General features: G+C 36.8%; 1 protein-coding gene across 3 annotated transcripts in view; it reads left to right on the forward strand.

Moving 5' to 3' along the window:
* The first annotated feature begins 7,848 nt into the window (after window positions 1-7,848).
* Window positions 7,849-20,567, forward strand: part of LOC107664175 (adhesion G protein-coupled receptor B3-like) — a 209,305-nt gene continuing 196,586 nt past the window's right edge. For all 3 annotated transcript variants that reach the window (XM_016454645.1, XM_016454654.1, XM_016454664.1), the window contains exons 1-2: window positions 7,849-8,340; window positions 10,049-10,814. In XM_016454645.1, the coding sequence (XP_016310131.1) occupies window positions 10,064-10,814 (751 nt within the window). In that variant the 5' untranslated portion in view covers window positions 7,849-8,340; window positions 10,049-10,063. The remainder of the gene's footprint in view (window positions 8,341-10,048; window positions 10,815-20,567) is intronic.

A 20,567-nucleotide genomic window follows, 5' to 3' on the forward strand; every position in this document is an offset into this window, starting at 1 on the left:
AGTGCAAACAGTCAGACTAGTCTGTAAAGTATTTTTATTTTATTTTTTTTTTGCCTCATACAGTATGAAATTCCAATACTACCCTGTCAGGCTTCGTTTCGTTCTCTGCCTGTGCTCCCCACAGTTCTTCTTTTGTCATGAAGCAGACATTTCTCCAAAGTTTTGTTGGCAGCATCCCACACTGTGTAATTGATTATGTAGATCTATTCATTTCTCAAAGCATGTGAGAAATTCACCAATTAATTCCACCGCTCTGAATAATAGCTGCTGGTTCATCTTGGGGAAAGCAGTGGGCTGAAACAATAACGTTGGCAAATAAGAAGCAAAGTAATAAGAAGTTGGACTTTAGGGGGAAAGCTGACACGTCATTGGAAAATACCAAGTCTTGCTTCAGGGGAGCCATTTTTCACCCATCAAACATTAAGAAATGTATTACAACTAAAATGTCTGAACTCATGTCTGTCACAGGTTGCCAGTGAGGATGTTTGTGTGACAGAATGCTACTTGAGTTGTCTTGGATTTGCCAGAGAAGATCCCACTGTTTTTAGCATAATACAGCATACTCAGCTCAAAATAAAGGTTCTTTATTGGCATCTATGGTTTCATGAAGAACTTTTATCATCCATTGATCCTTTCCATCCCATAAAAGGTTCTTTATAGAGGAAAAACATTCTTTAGATTTTTAAAATGTTCTTCGGGGAACAGAAATGGTTCTTCGATGGAATCACTGCAAAAACACCCTTTTGCAGGCCTAATGCTAGAGCCTGAAAAAAAAACATGTAAATATCAGCTCTTTAATAGACATGTGAAATAGATCCTGTCAAAAATTTTTTTTCAGGGTAGGATTCAAGAATGGCAAAGTTGAATGCTACAAATCCATAAAACACTCACACGTTCACATGTGTGACGTTAATGTGCCTCAGTGGGTAAAAAAAGCATCAGCCTTAAATCTGATAAAGACAAACTTGCTATGAATTGGTTGTGCGTGTTTTTACATGAAGAAAATGAAGTGTAAAAATAAAAATGAGCAATGCGAGTGTATGTTAAAGGGAATAATTGCTTGAGTACATTTCCTTCTTTTATAGAACATATATAATTGCAGTTCTGTTGTATAAAATGGACTCAATAATATACAAGTCTCATTATACATGATTTTCATAATAGAATTCATCTCAGATGTATGCGAGTCATATTCTTTGTAACCAAGCTTAAGTTAAATTACAGTTTCACTCCTGAGAGAGACAATAAAATTTCCAATAACATTTCAAAGTAGGCTTGCAATATCATAACATCTAAAATAAGATGCAAAACACCCGAAACAAATCTTGATTATCACGTTCTGAGTCTTCTAAAGACTAATTGGCACAGTAAGATTCATCCACGTTATGAAAACCCAACCATCTGTCAGAACATTACAAGTCATGATGTTTCATCAGCAGCCAGAGGAAACCGTTGCAACGATGCTGAACAGCTTCCACACTGGGCCTCCAGAAATGAGGAGCAGTAGTGTTGTAGAAGAGTGCAAACAGTCAGACTAGTCTGTAAAGTATTTTTATTTTATTTTTTTTTTGCCTCATACAGTATGAAATTCCAATACTACCCTGTCAGGCTTCGTTTCGTTCTCTGCCTGTGCTCCCCACAGTTCTTCTTTTGTCATGAAGCAGACATTTCTCCAAAGTTTTGTTGGCAGCATCCCACACTGTGTAATTGATTATGTAGATCTATTCATTTCTCAAAGCATGTGAGAAATTCACCAATTAATTCCACCGCTCTGAATAATAGCTGCTGGTTCATCTTGGGGAAAGCAGTGGGCTGAAACAATAACGTTGGCAAATAAGAAGCAAAGTAATAAGAAGTTGGACTTTAGGGGGAAAGCTGACACGTCATTGGAAAATACCAAGTCTTGCTTCAGGGGAGCCATTTTTCACCCATCAAACATTAAGAAATGTATTACAACTAAAATGTCTGAACTCATGTCTGTCACAGGTTGCCAGTGAGGATGTTTGTGTGACAGAATGCTACTTGAGTTGTCTTGGATTTGCCAGAGAAGATCCCACTGTTTTTAGCATAATACAGCATACTCAGCTCAAAATAAAGGTTCTTTATTGGCATCTATGGTTTCATGAAGAACTTTTATCATCCATTGATCCTTTCCATCCCATAAAAGGTTCTTTATAGAGGAAAAACATTCTTTAGATTTTTAAAATGTTCTTCGCACTACAAGAAAAATAAATAATTCTGTTCACTGAAAGGTTCTTTGGGGATCCAAGAATTTTAAGAGTTCAAAGTTTCAGATATTTCTGGAACTGTGTGATTTGTAAGAGGTCGATTCCATGCTTTGGTTGTGCCACATTGCCCAATTATTTCCATATTGTTGCGAATCTTTCATGGTTGTTGTTGTTTGCATGCTTTGTGGTTGGGGATTTCAGTGGAGGAGGGACATAACGTCCATTAAAATCCTGTTTGTTTACCACAGTTTTAATCCAGACTTGGTCTTAAACTCATTTATAATATTCATGTACTAAAACAGCAAATAAAGAGTAAAGCTTTTTTCTCCTCCAGACTCAATTCTGTTTCTGACTTTCCTTTCATCTCAATTTTCCCGACTCATTTGGTTCAAGATGAGGAATCTCATGTCTCATGTCAACAATACTCAGAAGCGAGTTTTTTCCACTGATTTGTGTGTGTGTGTTCATCTGGTTGGTGAAGTGTAGGTTGGAGATCTTGAAAGTAATACATGTGGATGCTCAGACACCATTTGTCTAAAACACAATATTACTTGCAGTAGTTTCAGCAACACTCCGATTCCAAGGGCAAATGCAGCCGTGGGGGAAAAAAGTGCACGGTCGTGACATGGCAGAGAAAGACACTGCGGCTCCTGCAGCCTGATATTTGGCCCCTGTTCCTCACAGGAGACATCCTTCTCAGTGTATTCATGTTTCAATAAGGCTTTGAATAGTTCTCCCTCACCATCACAGCTCACTGAGTTGAAAGCTCCCAAAGCTCCCCGCTCTTCATTATGGCCGCTGTATGTGGGACGCCTCCGGGTCACTCCTGATGTTCCTCTGGCCGCCTGAGGAGGATTTTCGATGCAGCACTCACAAGCCGTGCCAGAACAACCAAAGGCAGGGAACATGTGAAGCAAGAGATCACTGATTTTTAATGAACAAGAAGTGGTGATTTGAGATTGGGGACTTTTGGGAAGGGGGCGGGGGGGATGATGTTAGGATTGAAATATACTCAGTACAATTTGTACTTCTATTTCCTTGAGCAATTAATATTATTAATTTATTTCTCTGATCTAAATGTAAAGGGACTATTGGTAATAAAATAGAGGTTCTTTTGTTGAACTATGTCCTTGGAGCACAATGTAATATTCATTTCAGCTGATGAAAAATTGTGTTGAAGATCTCACAGAGGCATCATGCATGGTGCTTAAGGACTTAAAAATGCTTGTCAAGTCAAGTCAAGTCACCTTTATTTATATAGCCCTTTTAACAATACAGATTGTGTCAAAGCAACTGAACAGCATTAATTAGGAAAATAGTGTGTCAATAATACAAAATGACAATAGTAAACACTAATAAATTACTTGTAGTAATTTAAGGTTAAGTGTTATTGCTACAGATACTGTATGAGGATGAGGAGAAAGAAATTACTAGGCACCATGTGTCCATTATTAAAACAATGTGTTCTTGTTCTACAAATATGTACGTTCTTTCTAGAACAGAACAATAATTATATATCCATTCTTTATATTATACATTGAAAGCTATATATATACTGTATATATACACTGTACATAGAATACATAAATAGAACATGCAAAAATAAATAAGCTGTAAAGATAAATAGACATTGTTCAACATTGTGTGATAATAGTATAAATAGAGATTTCGTTATGGTTCCCTTTGGCTGTAACTCAGACCTTATTTTTATTCAATTTTCTCTAGGTTGGTGTAATGGAGTTACAGCAGAATACAATTGGTTGCGCTGGGTTATTGCATTATGATTTACTCTTAAGGCTCATCAACTTGCAATCTACACTCTATGTGAGTTGCTGAAACAATATAACCTCCTATATACAGTTATAGAAGGTGGAGTGTTTCTAATGCTGTTGTGATGAGCTGAGTTGTTGTTAGCTGTGGTGAACTTTTATTATGAGTTGTCAACAAGATATCAACACTTGTTGGCATACAGAATTCAACAACGCTGGGTTGTGTGCTAGTCAGAAATTAATTTAAAAGGTTATTAAATTCCAATCCAATCTAATTCCAATTTGATTAGAATTGAGGTTGTGAACAGGTTGCAGAATTTAGATGTTAGGAAATACAATTGAAATTAAATATACAAAATATATTTATGACTGGTGGAGCACTTCATTTCCAGATTACTTTATTTATGTTTTTTTATTTATTTTTTTGGCCAATTCAATTCAAATTCAGATTAATTATCTGAAAGGTAGACAATTACTAATTACAATTATTTCATATCAACCTATAGCCTTGGCTATACAGCACAAGCTCTGGAATGTTGCATAATTTAATGGCATCCTTTAGTATTTTTGTATTTTTGTCTAATTCACTAGCAATTATACAATGCACAGTTTTCAGAACAGGTGTGATATGTTCTGATATAGTCTGATATTTTTTTGGCACATTTTCTGTATTGATTGTAAATTAGAAGGAATTGAGGGTGAACAAGAAAGAAATTATGGATGTTAATTATTATGTTTTATGCTTTTGCTGTATAGAAAAATTGAAAAAAATAATACGTAATCATTTAATCAATATAAGAGTAACTGTAGTCTGATTCCGAGTATTTTAAAATGTAATTTAATCTAATTACAAGTACTTAATTTTTGGAATCTGATTACGTAATCCAGATTACATGTAATCAGTTACTACTCAGCTCTGTGTATAATGCATCTCTATGTTTTACTGACAGTTTCATGATTTGTGTAAATGCATCTGTGACACATTAAACCTGAGAATGATACATTAACAAGTTAAGGAAGGATGTCACGAGAATTACAAGAATACAAAACCAGTCCCAAGTGGTCTGACCCTGTGGCCTATTAGTTTTATTCACTCATTGTGTAGGCATAAATAGAGCAAATCTTTAGACACTTTCTGTCAAAAATAAATCAGATTTACAACAACATGAGGACAGTTCCCAAGGCTGAATCTATAAAGCAAACAATAATGCGAGCTACTCACGGAGGTCAAAGTCTAAGTGGCGGTGCCAGCTGCTCGTCCCAAGCCATTTTACATTAAAACCATGATACTTTTGTTGCTTGGGCTGAAATAAAGACTAAAACCTCTACGAGATGAAAGCTCAAGGCTGTGGTCAGCTTTCCTCTGATCAGGTTAGTTTGATGTTGTAATGACCTTGTCACAGGCTAAACATACACGAGAAAGACTTGATTAGTGTTCATGAGATGGAGTATTGTACCTCTGGCCATATAGTGAACTACAGCCATAACTTAATAATTATACAAATCTTTTAATCTGTATGCTGTGAAAATATTACTGTGGGTTGCTCTTATCATTATTTATATAGATCTACATTAAAAGCCAGGAGCAAATTAAATAAGTTCTAGCATGTGTTTACCATATTTACCAAACAAACATGACATAAAGTGCTTGACCAGTAGGCCTAAAATGTGATATTGTACGTCTTTGATATTGTTTTGATTGTTTGGTATCTACATTTATATCTTAGAATATTGGAAATATCTTTAGTATTTGTTTATATATATATATATATATATATATATATATATATAGTCCTATATATAATTCTGTGGTTGTTAAAAAACTTGCAGCTTTGGTAACCAGAACTTTACACTGCCCTCGTTTATCTGCAATACGTTAAGACTTACGACTGAAGGAAAGTCAGTATTCGTATTCGTCTTTTTGCTAGGCAGGTAGTTTTATACATTGTAATGAAACTTTAAAACTGTAAAAACTGTTTACTGTAAAAGAAGGCTATTTGTATTGCCTAGTTAAATATAAAAATATATATTAATATGTATAAATATATTATATTAATTATATAGCCTATATATATTCAAACATATTTTACAGTATAACATCACATTATCTTTTTCAATAAATTAAATACATTTTTTATATATATATTTTAAACATATATGGTAAGGCAACTTGTAGTGTGGACTATTCCGGTCCAATTTTCATCCAACTGCAGCATGAGCATCTGTTGAGAGACCTCCATCCATCTCCTACTTGTTTGTCCTCTGCGAACCGGGGCATCAAAATGTTTATATATTTTTTTCTCCATGCAAGTATTTCGTTTTCAACGTGTTTTTCAAACGATTTAGTAGGCCTATTGACAATGTTAGATTACAAGTCAGTCAGAGCGCCATTTGCACTTGTCGCTAAATAAAGTTGAATCTTCCTAGGTAACCATTACAACAGTACGCTGCTCATGCGCTTTGCATTGCGATCAGTTTCTGGCGGTAGCCTACGTCGTGAACGCATCACAGGTATTGTGATTATGTATCATTTTAGATGATTGACGTTTAGTGGCGTTGTCAGTTTGCGTTGAATAATCTTAACATAGCCTATTGCATCACCTTAGTAATGTAAGTTACAGTTCTTTTAAAAAATCCAAAATTCCGTCATTGTGACCTTTAAGTAAACATTTTATTTAAAGTAGCTAACTTTGCTTGTCCATGTGATTTTAGAGGTCTATCGAGGGATAATTGAGTGAGATCACCCTCCTACACACCATACTGCTGTCCCCAAAATACTAACCCTTACGAAAAAGAAGTTTATTCAAGTGTGCTATTAGTATACTTATTTTAAACTAAAAATAGGAGAGTATACTTTTAGTCTACTTTGTATGTACTTCTCAGAAATGGGCTTTATGTACTTCTCAGAAATATACTTAAAATGACATTTAAGTATACTTGACTTATACTTAGAAAAAGTCTAAATATATTTGAGCTATACTTGTGTTCCTAGAATCCGTGTTTTCATTGTTATACTGTAGGGGGCGCTAGTACACATCTTCTGTACAGAATTTCCAAAAAACACAAGTGAAGAAGAAACCGACTTACTAAAATAAACTTGAAGTATACTACTTTTTGGTAAGGGAAGTTATTGTTACTACCATAATGGATTGTTATTGTTACTACCATAATGGATTAAAACTGTATGTTCTTCAGAATACTGTATTTCATTTTTATTCAGTTTCTTTTTTGGCGAGAGAAGAGCTGTAAATATCACATTTTTTTTTGTATGAAAAATAACTACCTATGACATTTTGTTGGAAAGTAGGTCTCCTGCTGAATTCTTGTACGGACTGCAATTAAAATCCCAAATAGAAAAACAAAGAAATTCTCTCAACATATCCAAGATAGTCCAAGAAAATCGTCCAGTCCAATCTAGTCCAGTCCCGTCTGAATTCAAATCCAAATGTTATTTTACGTCGATATATCTCCCAAGTTTAGCAAGTTTTGTTGTCCTTATAAAATATTCTCAGTGGCTACAAGTTTTTTTTTTTATTAACACAAGTAGGCTAATTAATACAGTATTTTCTTTCTCGAGACCAAACAAATCCAGTTCTTAATGATGGTGCGATAAGGAAGACGATGAAGCAACTTCACGAGTTCCTGTAGGCTACACATCTTTCAAAATCTCATGCAGATAACGTAATTCCACGGGAAACAAGACTCTTAAGAATTATTATTCCATTGGCTTCTGCTAAAATAGTCCATGCGGTCGCAGAAAAGACCCTGTGTCGTTAGTTCCAGTCCGAGGGACATTCCTCTGCCTTGATTTTCCCATAAAAAAGTTTCTGTGTTATCCAGGGGAAGGGGTGTGAGATGGTGAGAGACGCAGCTCGAGACGTCCATACGTGCCTTATCTTAGTGGCAGTGACGTGATATTGCAGCTCCAGTCCTGAGGCTCGGCGAGAAAGCGCTTTCCATCTCACTCCACAGCGAGTCAGCAGCATCCTCCATCCGTCAGGGATTGCGCTCTACCTGCTACCCGACCTGGGCATCTCTTGAGGGACGGGCAGACAACGACTTATGATCAGTCGAGATTCACAACATTTTTAGCCCTCGTTCTAGTGTCCGCTCACTTCTGTTGCGTTCTCATCACTTGGCTGCGTTGAGGTGGGGGAAAAAAAAGGAGCGAGATGATGATCCAGCCTGGAGTCTAATGCATTTTTGCTCATTGACCATCTTGTTGCTCTAGACTTCTATCATCGGCAATGGGAGATATCGATTCGCAGGGGAGCGACACGTTTCATTTCTAAATTATGTTTCCAAGTATGTGGGAAAAATAGCCATAGCTTTCAGAGTGCAAGGTAAGACCTATTTATTATTGATATTAATATTAATATTATTATAGATGGATAAATATGTAGCCAAGGTTTGAACGATAATGAGATGGCCCTCGCCCAAGTTTATCCCTCTTCAGTGAATAAACGAGTTAAAGATCTGAGTTCCACAGTTCATTCTGATTAATGCAATACAAACTACGTCAATGTTTCAGAGGACTCGAACGTTACACCAGGGCCAGTGTGAAGTTAAACGATGGTCTACGAGTTTCGCAGTCAAATGACACAGAATGGAGTTTGGCTCCGACTGTATATCGTAAAATCCGTTTTGGTGACCACATTCAGGTTTGCACCCCCCAAAAAACTGACGATTGACAATCACGCTAGACTTCTTTTTGTGGGAGAGTATGAATATGAAAAGACCTCGCTGCAGTTTTTATTTATTCATTTTTGTCGCCACAGCTTTTTTTTTTTTCTAATCCGTTCGTATTACTGATTGTGACGCGACGCGACAAACTGGAACGCTCCCGTGATAATCAACGAAAAGTGCAAGCGCGCGACGCGACATCGATGTCGCGACGGTAGCAATGTGCGCCAATACTGTCTCGTCCTATATAGTCGTGTGTATAACCTCTCTGTATATTGCATCGTACGCGTTTTGCTATGTCTTACAAGTAGTGCCGCATTTAAGGTGATTAAAGAATGAAAATAAAGGCTCGGTTTTGGAATGCTGTGACACTGCACACAGCTGCAATGCCTGCAGGATTCATGCAAACAGGACATCGAATAGCGTTTCTCTTCTGCTGGATCTCCCTCTCTCTTTATTTCTCCCTCTCCGCCGCCTTTCTTTCAGACTTATAGAATATTTAAGAATTCAACACATTTGCACACATTATGATGAGACACGTATAGCAAGCAGATCGTCGCGGAGACAAAATCATTACATCGAAATCAAAGTTTTTGCCTCATGAAAAGCATAGATTGCGTTCAATAAGGGAGTTGGATGATGGAAGTAACGCTTCTTTAATCTTCGCATAGATCACGGCATTATAGTCCATCCAGTCAATCGGATATGAAAAGACGGTATTTAGTAAATGTAGTGTGTTTTTAGTTGACTAGAAATCTCAGTGTCTGAGCAGACAGATATGTAGCCAGATGATTATTATGCGGTCAGACATGCAGAACACATTACCCTCGAATGAATAAAAAACAAAGCGTTTTATTGTGCCAGAATGTCTTTTTTGTTCGTGCCATGCTATGCCAGCCTTTTGTTATCCTTCCAAACGATCGAGTCGCTACTTATTATAACGACCATAAAGCTACTGAATGTCAGTGATCATTGTGTCCGACACTGTCAGTCATTCAAACACGGTAAAGATCATTCTGTGTGTAATGATCATATTAAATGATAATTTGATCGCTAAATATTATGCCGTTTTATCCTGCCACAGCAGATGCCCAAAGTTATTACCCCCAATTTATTAAACACCACAAGGTGGCAATGTTTATCCGAAATGTGTTGCATTCCCATGGAAAGGATCATTTGGATCTCTATAAAATCGAGATGGTAGTTTATGATTGAAAATATGCGGTACAAACGAACAATGTAGGTAAGTGTGTGTTTAACATAAAGCTAAACTGGATAGTTAGGGAATCTTGGACTGAAACTCTTTGAAAAAGCATCACTTCACACCATATAGGCTGACAATGTAGTGCATCTCTGTTTCTCTTGCAGGCCAAATGACATAGGATGAAGGCTGTTCGTAATCTGTTGATTTATATATTTTCCACCTATCTCCTGGTTATGTTTGGATATACTGGTGCCCAAGATTTCTGGTGTTCCACGCTGGTAAAAGGAGTTATCTATGGATCTTATTCGATAAATGAAATGTTTCCCAAGAACTTCACAAACTGCACATGGACGTTGGAGAACCCTGATCCTACCAAATACAGCATCTACCTAAAACTTTACAAACGAGAAATTAGCTGTTCTGAATTCTCTCTGCTGGCTTACCAGTTCGATCACTTCTCTCACGAGAAGATCAACGAGCTGTTGAGGATCAACGAGTCCATCGTGCACCTGTGTGATGACGCCAAGAATATTTATGTGTTTTTGCATTACGACAAAAATTTCGTGCAGCTCCGGCGAGTGTTTCCCTACGACTACAACGGATTGATGACGAAGAAGACAGAGGAGGAGGAAATGTCTGTGGTGGAGTTTGTGGTTTTAAACAAGGCGAGCCCAAGTCAGTTTGGATGTCAGGTGTTATGCACGTGGTTGGAAAACTGCTTGAAAGGAGAGAAAGCTGAATCGTGTGGAATAGTCTACGTTAAATGCACCTGCCCACAACATTTAGGCGATGGGGAATCTGAAAGCGTGCTGATGCTCAGTAACGTGGTGTTGCCTTTAAATCCCCAAACCGAAGGATGCCTGACTCCTCAGGTGCGCTCAGCGCAGGTGTGCAATCTGAGCGCGGAGGTGCGGCGCCCATCCAAGGAGGGTGAGTATGAACCAGACATCTGCAGGCCTTTAACGCTGGAGATCATTTCACAGCTTAATTATACTGTCTTTATGATGCCCCCTTGTATTCCTCCACCCTTCCACATAAAATAACACCAAAAACAGTTTGCTGTGCTCTGCTACTGATGTCTATGACTTTTTTGTTTAGTTTTGCAGCAGTTTCTGGGTGTACTGAACAGGAATGTTTACTCTTGATGTGTTTTATGTTTTTTTATGTTATGTCAGAAGTGTAACCACCTGGATTGCGATTAATTAATTGCCTTTTTTACTTTATGTATTTTTTTACTTTTTTGGAACAGGGGTACTAAGTCTAATGTATGTTTACATCATGCTATCTCTTTTTTATTTTAATATAGTAAACATTGACATGTTTTTCAGTCTTTTGTCATTCAGAGTTCACTACTTAATCGCGAATCCAAATGGCAATAAAAAATTCCTGAATACTGTCTTTGGAAAAGCTTTGGCAATGAAGAGGGTCATTTGAACTTAGTTAAAGCACCTGACACCATACTTAGCCTTTTGGCCTAAATGTAATTGTTATGCTGCTGTCAGACTCCATCAATGACAAGTGATCAATCGTCCCTCTGCTGTCCAGCTTTGTCTCTTGCCACGGTTGCTGGCAGCAACAGATTGCCACAAATGCCTTCGAAGGAATTTGCTAGCAATACACATTTCTGATGGGGGGATGATGCATAATGGACTGGTATCGGGGTCACCGATATTACAGCTAATTAGCATCTGTAACATTTCACAACTGGCACAAGATAGAGATCAACTGGAGGCAGGGATGACCCAGCATACTGTGAAAGGACAACAACTCACAGAGATGGTTGGCCGAGAATGGATGCTGACAGTCTCACTTCAATCCCAGCACAGTGATTCAAAAATAATGAATAATGAGGTGGCGATAGAGAGAGAGAGAAAGAGAGGGAGTAACCGTCCTATGGCATTCTGGTTTCACTAGCTGGAAATAATAACCCCCTAGGGAGAAGGTGGCAGCTTTCCCGATCAAACGGAACACGGTGCTTTGGAATGGTCAAGGTTCAGTTGAGTTAAGTAGGCCCCCAATTTCATTTTTCATCCCCCTTTTCAAATTAGCTTTATATTCCATTCCAAACTGTGTCATATTCCATTTACGATCTTGTAACAGAGAGTGATTTTCATTTGGTAATGTTTTAAATATGAATCAAGCTTGAAATGAAGATTAAGCCATTGATTATGTTGTTCCCCAGTTATTGTGCTAGCATTTTATTATGTCACAGACTCTATAATTGATATCACTCCTTCTGTGTCTATGAATTCTTAAACAGAACTCCCATCTCAAAGCATTTCTGTATAAAGTCATCATCATAGGCACTGGAAATATAGCTTTACTATTAAAAAGTAATGTTTCAGTAACTTTCAGCTATCTGCATGTTTAGAGAAGCTTAAATGCACCAGCTTATTTTTTCCTTTTTTTTTTCTCTCTCGAAGATTACACTGAAAGATTCTATTTATAGAGCGGAGGCTTTAGTGGATTGCTATCACAGGTTTAAAAGAGCACACAGCCCCGCTGTAGTGTCAGAATGAAGCTTCTGCCCTCCCGGATGAGCGTTCAGCAGCGCACGCCTTCAAACGGCCACGACAAAAAAAGATCTGTACCGAGAGGGTCCAAAATAAATGGTTGTCTTTGATATCTCTCACGCCTGGTTGTGTGCATGGTAACAAAGTGTGGTATTTGAATGGGGCGATGAGAGGATCACTAAAAACTGGTTTTCTGGTTCATTGCACTCTGCAGGATGATATCCAGCAAGCCAGCAAAAACATGAGCTTGATTATACTTTATGATAACATCAGTGTTTGAAATGCTGCCTCGCCAAGGATGAAAGTAAAATGTTTTGAAATGTAAAAACATATTAGACTTGCATAATGGATAATTATGATGCTGGTGCACATTAAATGCGCTTGAGCAGGCATTAGCTGATTGCAGGAATATTGCAGTAACGGATTTATGGTTTTGGTGGTGTATTAACACGTTAGGTTTGTTGAACATGGCCTCAAACAGGTTGATGTATTTGACTATAACTAACCATAATTTCAACACAAACAGATATGAATCTAAAACAGCCAAATAGTAATTTGTTTGAGGACACATCTTCGATCAGCCATAATGTGACCAGGAAAAGCTTTTATACCCTGAAAGTTTGAAACTTTACATTTGGAGTTAGAAGCCATTTTCAATGTGGCACTTTTGGACAAAAGTTTGAACATCACCCACAAATAAACAGCAGTGAAATCCATCTCACCAGCCTTCATACTTTGAAACTAGTGATTTCTGTAGAAATGTCAACCTTGGCCATGAAACCGCAGTTGGGAAAATGGGATGCCAAGGCTAGTTTTGCACAGCAAGATAGTCTATAAAACAGGCTGCCACAATTTATTCACAGCTTCAGCATTCAACTTGATATGACATGGTTGTCTGATGTGACATAAAGGACTTGCAGGTGAAAAAAATAACAGATCAAATGGCTCTGAATGAAGTTATGCTGAAATGTTGACCATTTGGGGTGAAGATTTCAAGGCATTTAAGCATTATATTCTATTTTTTCCCTTTATATTGTTGATGCACCAATGTAACTCATATTTTACTTGGCATGGAGTTATTTTTGTACCACAGTCTTGTTATGGATGGTCTTTTTAAGCAGTGGTCCCCATAGGGCTCCTTGCTTTTGTGTGGTGGCCATAAATGGGACATGCGGGCAATCCCAAGTTCTTATTATCGGCAAGTGGCGTTTCTTCTCTTTATTTCTATATCATCTCCTCTCCAGGCACAGTGACACTTGATGTGATGGCTCAAAGTCAAATGCTCCGAATTGTGTCTCCTAAATTAGTCACAAATGAAGCCCTGCTGGAGAAGATGAGCAACGTCTCGAGGCTGTTTCTCATTACTCTCTGTCTCTCTCTCTCCAACACTGGTCTGCCCTCTTCCAGCAGTGGACGTTTGCTCTTTTGCCTGACCATTTCTGGAGAAGAAACTTGCCTGACTGCACTGCAGGGTCCGGTCCCCTTGCACTCCGATCTGTGGGAGAACTGAACTGTCACTTTGTGCAAATGACCCTTGTCAGGCCCAGGGCTCCAGAGCGTGTTGCAGAGCAAGAAAGGGGAATTTGGCTGATGCTAATGAAGTGCATGTCCACAGTGTGTCAGTTTGTGCTGAGTCATGCACATGTGATAATATACGCCCACTGGAATTTAAAATGTCAGATTTCAGAGAAACATGAATGGTTACAAATGAGAATGAAGAGTGAAATTATTTATTTTGTATTTTCTGACTTCTGAGTGTTGGGTGGATTGCTTCATTAATTGTGCCAATGAATTATTTGTAGACTTTCTTATTGTTGCATTTGCAGATAAATTTGTCTTAAAACCCTTTGGGTTTATTGTTACAGTCCAAAGAAGATATTGAAAATAACACTGCTTGCTTATTGGTGGTTTAGAAGAGCGAGGCCCCTTTTATGGATGCCAGGGGCCATGAGAAGGCTCTGCATCTCCACTGCATAGTGCAGCCTTTTATTCACTTTTGATCAGTAGTCACAGCGCATCATGTTGATCACCATTGTTCCCTCAACTTGGAGGACATCTTGAATTCTAGTCACTTCTTGAAGGGAGAATGCGTGCATCCATCTTTATTGTAGTCTTTTTTTTTCATTCTTTTTTGCTAAATGTCTGTTATTTTTGTGCTTGAGGTGTCTTGCTTTATAAAAAAAAATAAACATTTTAAAGTCACAATTCACAGTTCACAACCCATTTTACATTTGCAATAAGTTATTATACTGTATATATATAGTATTTATTATTGTTTATTACCAGAGGAAAAGAGGAGAATGGTTGAAAAGTAAAAGGGATTAGTGATATCAGCTAAAAAGAAATGTTATTTCAGAGGCAGAGCGAGTTATTGCATTTTGATACAAGATTACAGAGGCACCAGGATTGTGCATTTATATAGTAAATAGGATCCATTTGATTTATTTACTGACTTCAAGATTCTGACTCTGATATAGGTAGGAGGAAGTGTTTAGCATACATCCATGAAAATTGTATTTACCAATAGGATGCAAAACCTCTGTGGTACATGGATTATTTGTGAAGCTCATATCAATCAAATTCATATAAGTAAAACTACTTCTAAAGCCTTTTATAATGATGCCCGTGTTAGTTTTTGCAAAGCCAGCAAGAAAAAAAGTAATAGACGCTGCTAACTCTCTAGTGTGTTCAACCTTTAAATGTGATGTATTTGTGCAGTTTCTAGATATCACAGGTATGCGGCATCAGGGAGTGGCAACAACAAAATCTAATTAAACCACTTTATTATAGATGAGTTACACTTTTGTTCTGGGGGGTGGGGGAATACCATAGTATATCACAAAACGGTGTGTTTTTATGCACAGATGCAGCATGAATGTACTTTGATAGGAATCACAAGTCTAATCTCATTGGTATTTGTATTACGTGTACATTTTTGGATATGTGGATGTATTGACATCAGCATCCAAAAGTTAAAAGACTTTACATATGCTTAGTTTCAATAGTATTAATTGAGCATATGTAAAGATATTTTAAACATTTTAAAAATGTTTAAATATGTTGCATTATTTAGGTATTTCGGTTAAAGTGACCATGTTGTTTGTATTATAATTTTATATTACATAGATTTTCTTTAAATAAATCAACTTAATTCCATGAATTCAAAGCTTTCTTAAACATTTGTACATCCTGGAAGTTTATCGTTTTTACAAGGCTTAAGTTTTATGATGCTGTGAATAATGAAACTGTTACATGTTTACATATGAAGGCTTATGACTGCTAATGAGATCATGTTGGATTGTCTCTTTACACACTTTTAAGGTGGCATGATTTTGTAGGGAATCATGTAGGATGTATGCAGTTTTATAGATGGCAAAACACTAAAAATATCTTGAAACAGGAGGTATAAGTAAGACACTTACAATGGAAGTAAATGGGTCAGAAATGTAAGTCGTATTATTTTAATAAAGTGCCTAGATTCATTAATTCTGTTAAATCATCTATTTAAGATCTACATCTTTTTAAATCTTACTGTTTAACAGTCATTTTCAGGTTTTAGGTTCTATTGTCTTGCTCTGGTGACAGTTATAAATTTTGCATCAAGTTTACACAAAAAAAGTCAGCAAGCTTTTTTTCCTCATGAAAATCTGTTAGCATCCATATTATGTCTTGTGATTATATTTTTGAAACAGATGGGCCTCATTCCAATGTAAGTCTCTTATTATAACCTAGATATTATTTTTTTAAGTAAAGGAGGTACAACTGGAAATGATGGAAATGGTGGTAATCAACACTGTCTTCTGAGCTTTATTCAACCTAACTCCAGAATATTCCTTATACAGTTTTGTACCTTTTAAAATATCAACTGCACATCTGACTGTTTCTGAAGTGACTTCAGCACCCAAAGTCCATAAATGGTTCCAGCTATGCAGCTGCTATCTCTCTTTCAAACAATAAAACACTCAATATATTGTCAGATTGCCATGAAAATGGCATTGAAAATGTTCTCTCCTGCATATTTTCCTCTTAGACAGAACAGCTATAAACGGGTGCATATTGAATTCAATTTCCATCTACCGAATTGGGCTTTTCTCTGTCACTTTGAAAAACATGAAGGGAAAGGTAGCCCTGAGCTAAAGTGTTTTGTAATTATTTGGATCATACATTCCGCGGTGTTTACAGAGTCAAATCAGGTAGATCGCTGTAATTGATCACATGGACAAACAAGAAATCCCAAGGCTCCGCTTGTGATCTCAAATGTTTTGTGTATATAAATAAGTGAGCAAGAAATTCACATTTGCATATTCAAAACGCTGGGAGGCCGGTTTGGCCTGTATAACACAGTTCAGATTAAATATGTGATTTGAGAATATTGAATTTTTTTCAGAATAGCTACAGACAAATCAAATGGGTTTCATTCTAACTGCATCTTCTCTTTCATCACCATTTTTAATTAATATTGATTGGCATGAAGTAATATTTATGCAAATGACCCGATTTGCATTTCCCAAATCATTTCTTTCTCATTTATACCCTCTTCTTTGGTAGGCTTGAATCCTTTCTCTGCCAGGCAGTTACATCCCACAAATGTTTGGCAAGTTCATAGCTTAGATTTCCTGGGAGGTCCCTGACTGCTGAATGACCATATGGTCCTGTTACTAGCATCATCATCAAAATTATGCTCTCATGCTGCATAGTAAAATTGATGGCTTCTGATTGGAGGATTACACTTTGAAAGTGTCATCCAATCAGCTTTCGAGCACAGTGACTAGGGCATAAAAAATGCTGAGAACTGCAAGTAAAAAGAACAATTAGGCTGTTCGTGATCATTTGTTAGAGTAAGCAAAATGTTCCTCATCGTCATGTTCACTGTGTTTACATATGTCACTATTTTACCATTCATTTTGGCCTTTCAGACGTAACTTTCCAAGAGCTTTTGTAGTCTTATCATGGCCTCCAAAATATTTTGGCTTTGCTGATTATTTGAAAGTAGTTCACATCAAAACGATATCAGATTTTCTCTAGTTTTAGGAAGATTATGTTGGTTGTCAAAACATTGATATAAGATTATTGTTAGCCTGTGATCATGCTGTGACTGTTATCTCTCAGGATTATTTTACTCTGAATTGACTGTCTAGTGAAAATTCCTATACATATGGGCTCCAAAAGTCCAGGGGCCTCATGTATAAAACTTTACGTAGATTTCATCCTAAATGTGTGCGTACGCACAAAAGCTGGATTTTGCGTACGTACAAAAGTTTTCAGATTTATAAAGCCATGCATATGCCAGAACCTGCGCAAAATTCCCTTTGTAATACCCAGTCAGCGAAAGATTGTGCGTACATTAATCTCCACCCTGTCTCCTCCCCGAAATAGCCATTTATGGATCTTACAACGCCTAGTTTTAATATGCATAACGTCATCTGCATATCATTTCCATGCATATTCCATCCACGTGACACCATGTTTAACACAGTTAAGGGTATAGGAATAGGCTACATAAGGAAAATATGAGATACTTTATGGAAAGAGATAGGCCATATTTTTTTTGCAGTGTAAATGGCTGTCTGACTCACCGCGTCAATAACCAAACATTTTGAAAATAAAACGCGCATATCTTACAGTTTCCTTCAAATTCTATCTTTTAAATATGTTGTTTGTCACAATATTGGGAAGAGCATGAAAGGGGTTATCATTAGGCTACTGTCTGTCTGTGTGCGACACCTGTGAACAGAGGTTCTACTGTCATCAGACCAATGGACTGTTTGATCAACGAGCACATCCTTATTTCTGTCATTAACATCTATGTTCCAAAGCCATCAAACAAAGTCAAGTTCACAAAACTTTTTTTTTAAAAAGAGTTTTAGAGTTTAAATAGCAAAATAGAGTTTTGCTATTTAGAACACAATTTAAAGCGTAATTATCATGCGCCAAGCAATCCTCGCTGTGATTAAAACATTAAATCGCATACCACAGGCAAATTGTTCGAAAGCAGCACATCCACTGCAAATATTTCTGTTTAAATTCATATAAAAATGTTGTAATTTCTGGATAACAATTTCATGAAATTTCAGTACTTCATTATTCAGAGTGTCATATTTAATCTAAACGTGTATGTCAAATGTAAAACAGACTTTAAAATCATTCTGTTTGCTTCCTTATTTCGCTCCCTCCAGTAAAAGAGTGCGTACGCATGGTCTAGAGTGTCCGTACGGTGCGCACATATTTACGCCTAGGTTATTTTTTTATAAATCCCGATATGTGCGTATATATATATATATATATGACTCCCTCTCCACACACACACATTTAATTATAAATACTTTTTAATTATAAATAAATTTTACTTTTAATTTTTTACTGACTTGATTTTTTTGTTCAAAGACACATTAAATGCAAAACTATTTAAAAAGTAGTTCAAAACTATTCAAAACTAACTAAAAAATATTTTCACTAGTGCTTTCAGACTTTTGGACCCCACAGTATATGTGATAACTGTATAGTAAGTGAAATTACCATTAACTGCTAATTTTCACATCAATAGTCAGCCAGAATGGCTCTCTGTGGGGTATTTGTGAAGGGTCTTTCTCCTGGGATACATTAGACTGAAATGTTTTAAAACACTCATTGATTCATTATGCTTTGGGATGACCCTGTTCAGTGGCCATGCTGACCTACCGTTTGTCACTGTCTAATTAGAAGGGATTGCAGATAACAACAAGCTCTGAACCTGCAGAAATAAACATAGCATAAATGTGCTTAATTAAAGTATTCCCTCTTTGCAACCTGTGAGGTCATATCCTTTGTATCCTGCTGAAACAATTACAGCTCTGTATTTAATGCTGTGTGTAATTTCTGCACTACTAGTGGCATAAATCAGAATTGCAATGGCTGTTTTTAAATTAGTCTGACCAGACACTCCTCGCTGTCTTCTATTGGCCAGACAAATAGATTGGTTGAGACCGTGTTGTTGTGATATGATGTTGCAGTTTTTGCAAATTCAGTAATTTAAGGAAGAGAGATATTGTGTGTTGGTGCGGTTGAAGAAAAAATTATAAATTGAAGGCAGGTGTGAAATAACTAATTTGTCACAAATTAATATTTAGTCACAGAAATTATGATGATGCCCCTCTGAGCTTTACGAACACAATGGCCAGTGATATTTCTGGTCTTCCTGGTCTCATAAAAATGATTTGAATAGTTGTATCTGTGTGAAAAACAGCATTGGTAGTTAGTTTATCGACATATGATTTTAGCAGGAAAGTGGGTGGAGCAAAATTGCAGACAATAATTGCCCCTGAGTTTTGTGTTTTTTCAATTATTTAGACTTTTTGAGGCTTCTCTGCATGACAGAAATTAAGCTCATATTATTAAAGACTGATGATAAATCCTCCATTAATATTCATTTACCTCTATTTATCTGAAACAGAAATAATGAGCACATCCTCCATTTCATATTACTGGGGATATTTGTTCTTTGGCATCTCTTGGGAGGCCGTTCTGCATGTATTTGGCACAGATACATGGCAAGTAATTCTTGTGGAGGAGCTCAAATTTGTCTTTGTGGCTAACAATGGACTGCTCAAGGCATTGATTCTGTTCATGCACTTTTAAAGTGTGATACAGTGCAGGGTTATTTAGCTGATCAAAAAATATTTGGTCGCTCGAGCCAGTCCAACATGCATTTGATTCAGATTTTATGTGAATAGCTTACAATAAGTTGCCCCAAGTGTGAAATGAGCTGAACTGATTTGTACGGACAGTGGATGGGTTTGAGACTTTAGCTGGATAATTCATGGCTGCCTCAGACACTTTGTAATGATAATAGTGACATCCGCCTGGTGCTGATATCATTCTGAAGGAAAGTTTTTGTCATGCACCGAGAAAATAACTCGAACGAGAGGATTTATGGAATGTGGCTATGCTTCCTGTTTAAAGTTTAAGACATTTTCTCTGTAGAAATACGTACTACCAAACTAGCATCGTCTTTCTCCCTTCAAAGCAAAAAATATGTATATTGTGTGTGTGTTTCTTTGTGGATATATTTAGTGGTTGATCAGTATCTAAATGTTTACCTGTTAAAAAAGTTGTTTATATGATATGATATGATATTATATTATATTATATAGGACAAAAAAGCAGCCACTATACTGGTCACTACTACTACTAA

The sequence above is a fragment of the Sinocyclocheilus anshuiensis genome, unplaced genomic scaffold, assembly GCF_001515605.1.
Source record: "Sinocyclocheilus anshuiensis isolate Anshui unplaced genomic scaffold, SAMN03320099.WGS_v1.1 scaffold425, whole genome shotgun sequence".
NCBI lineage: Eukaryota > Metazoa > Chordata > Actinopteri > Cypriniformes > Cyprinidae > Sinocyclocheilus > Sinocyclocheilus anshuiensis.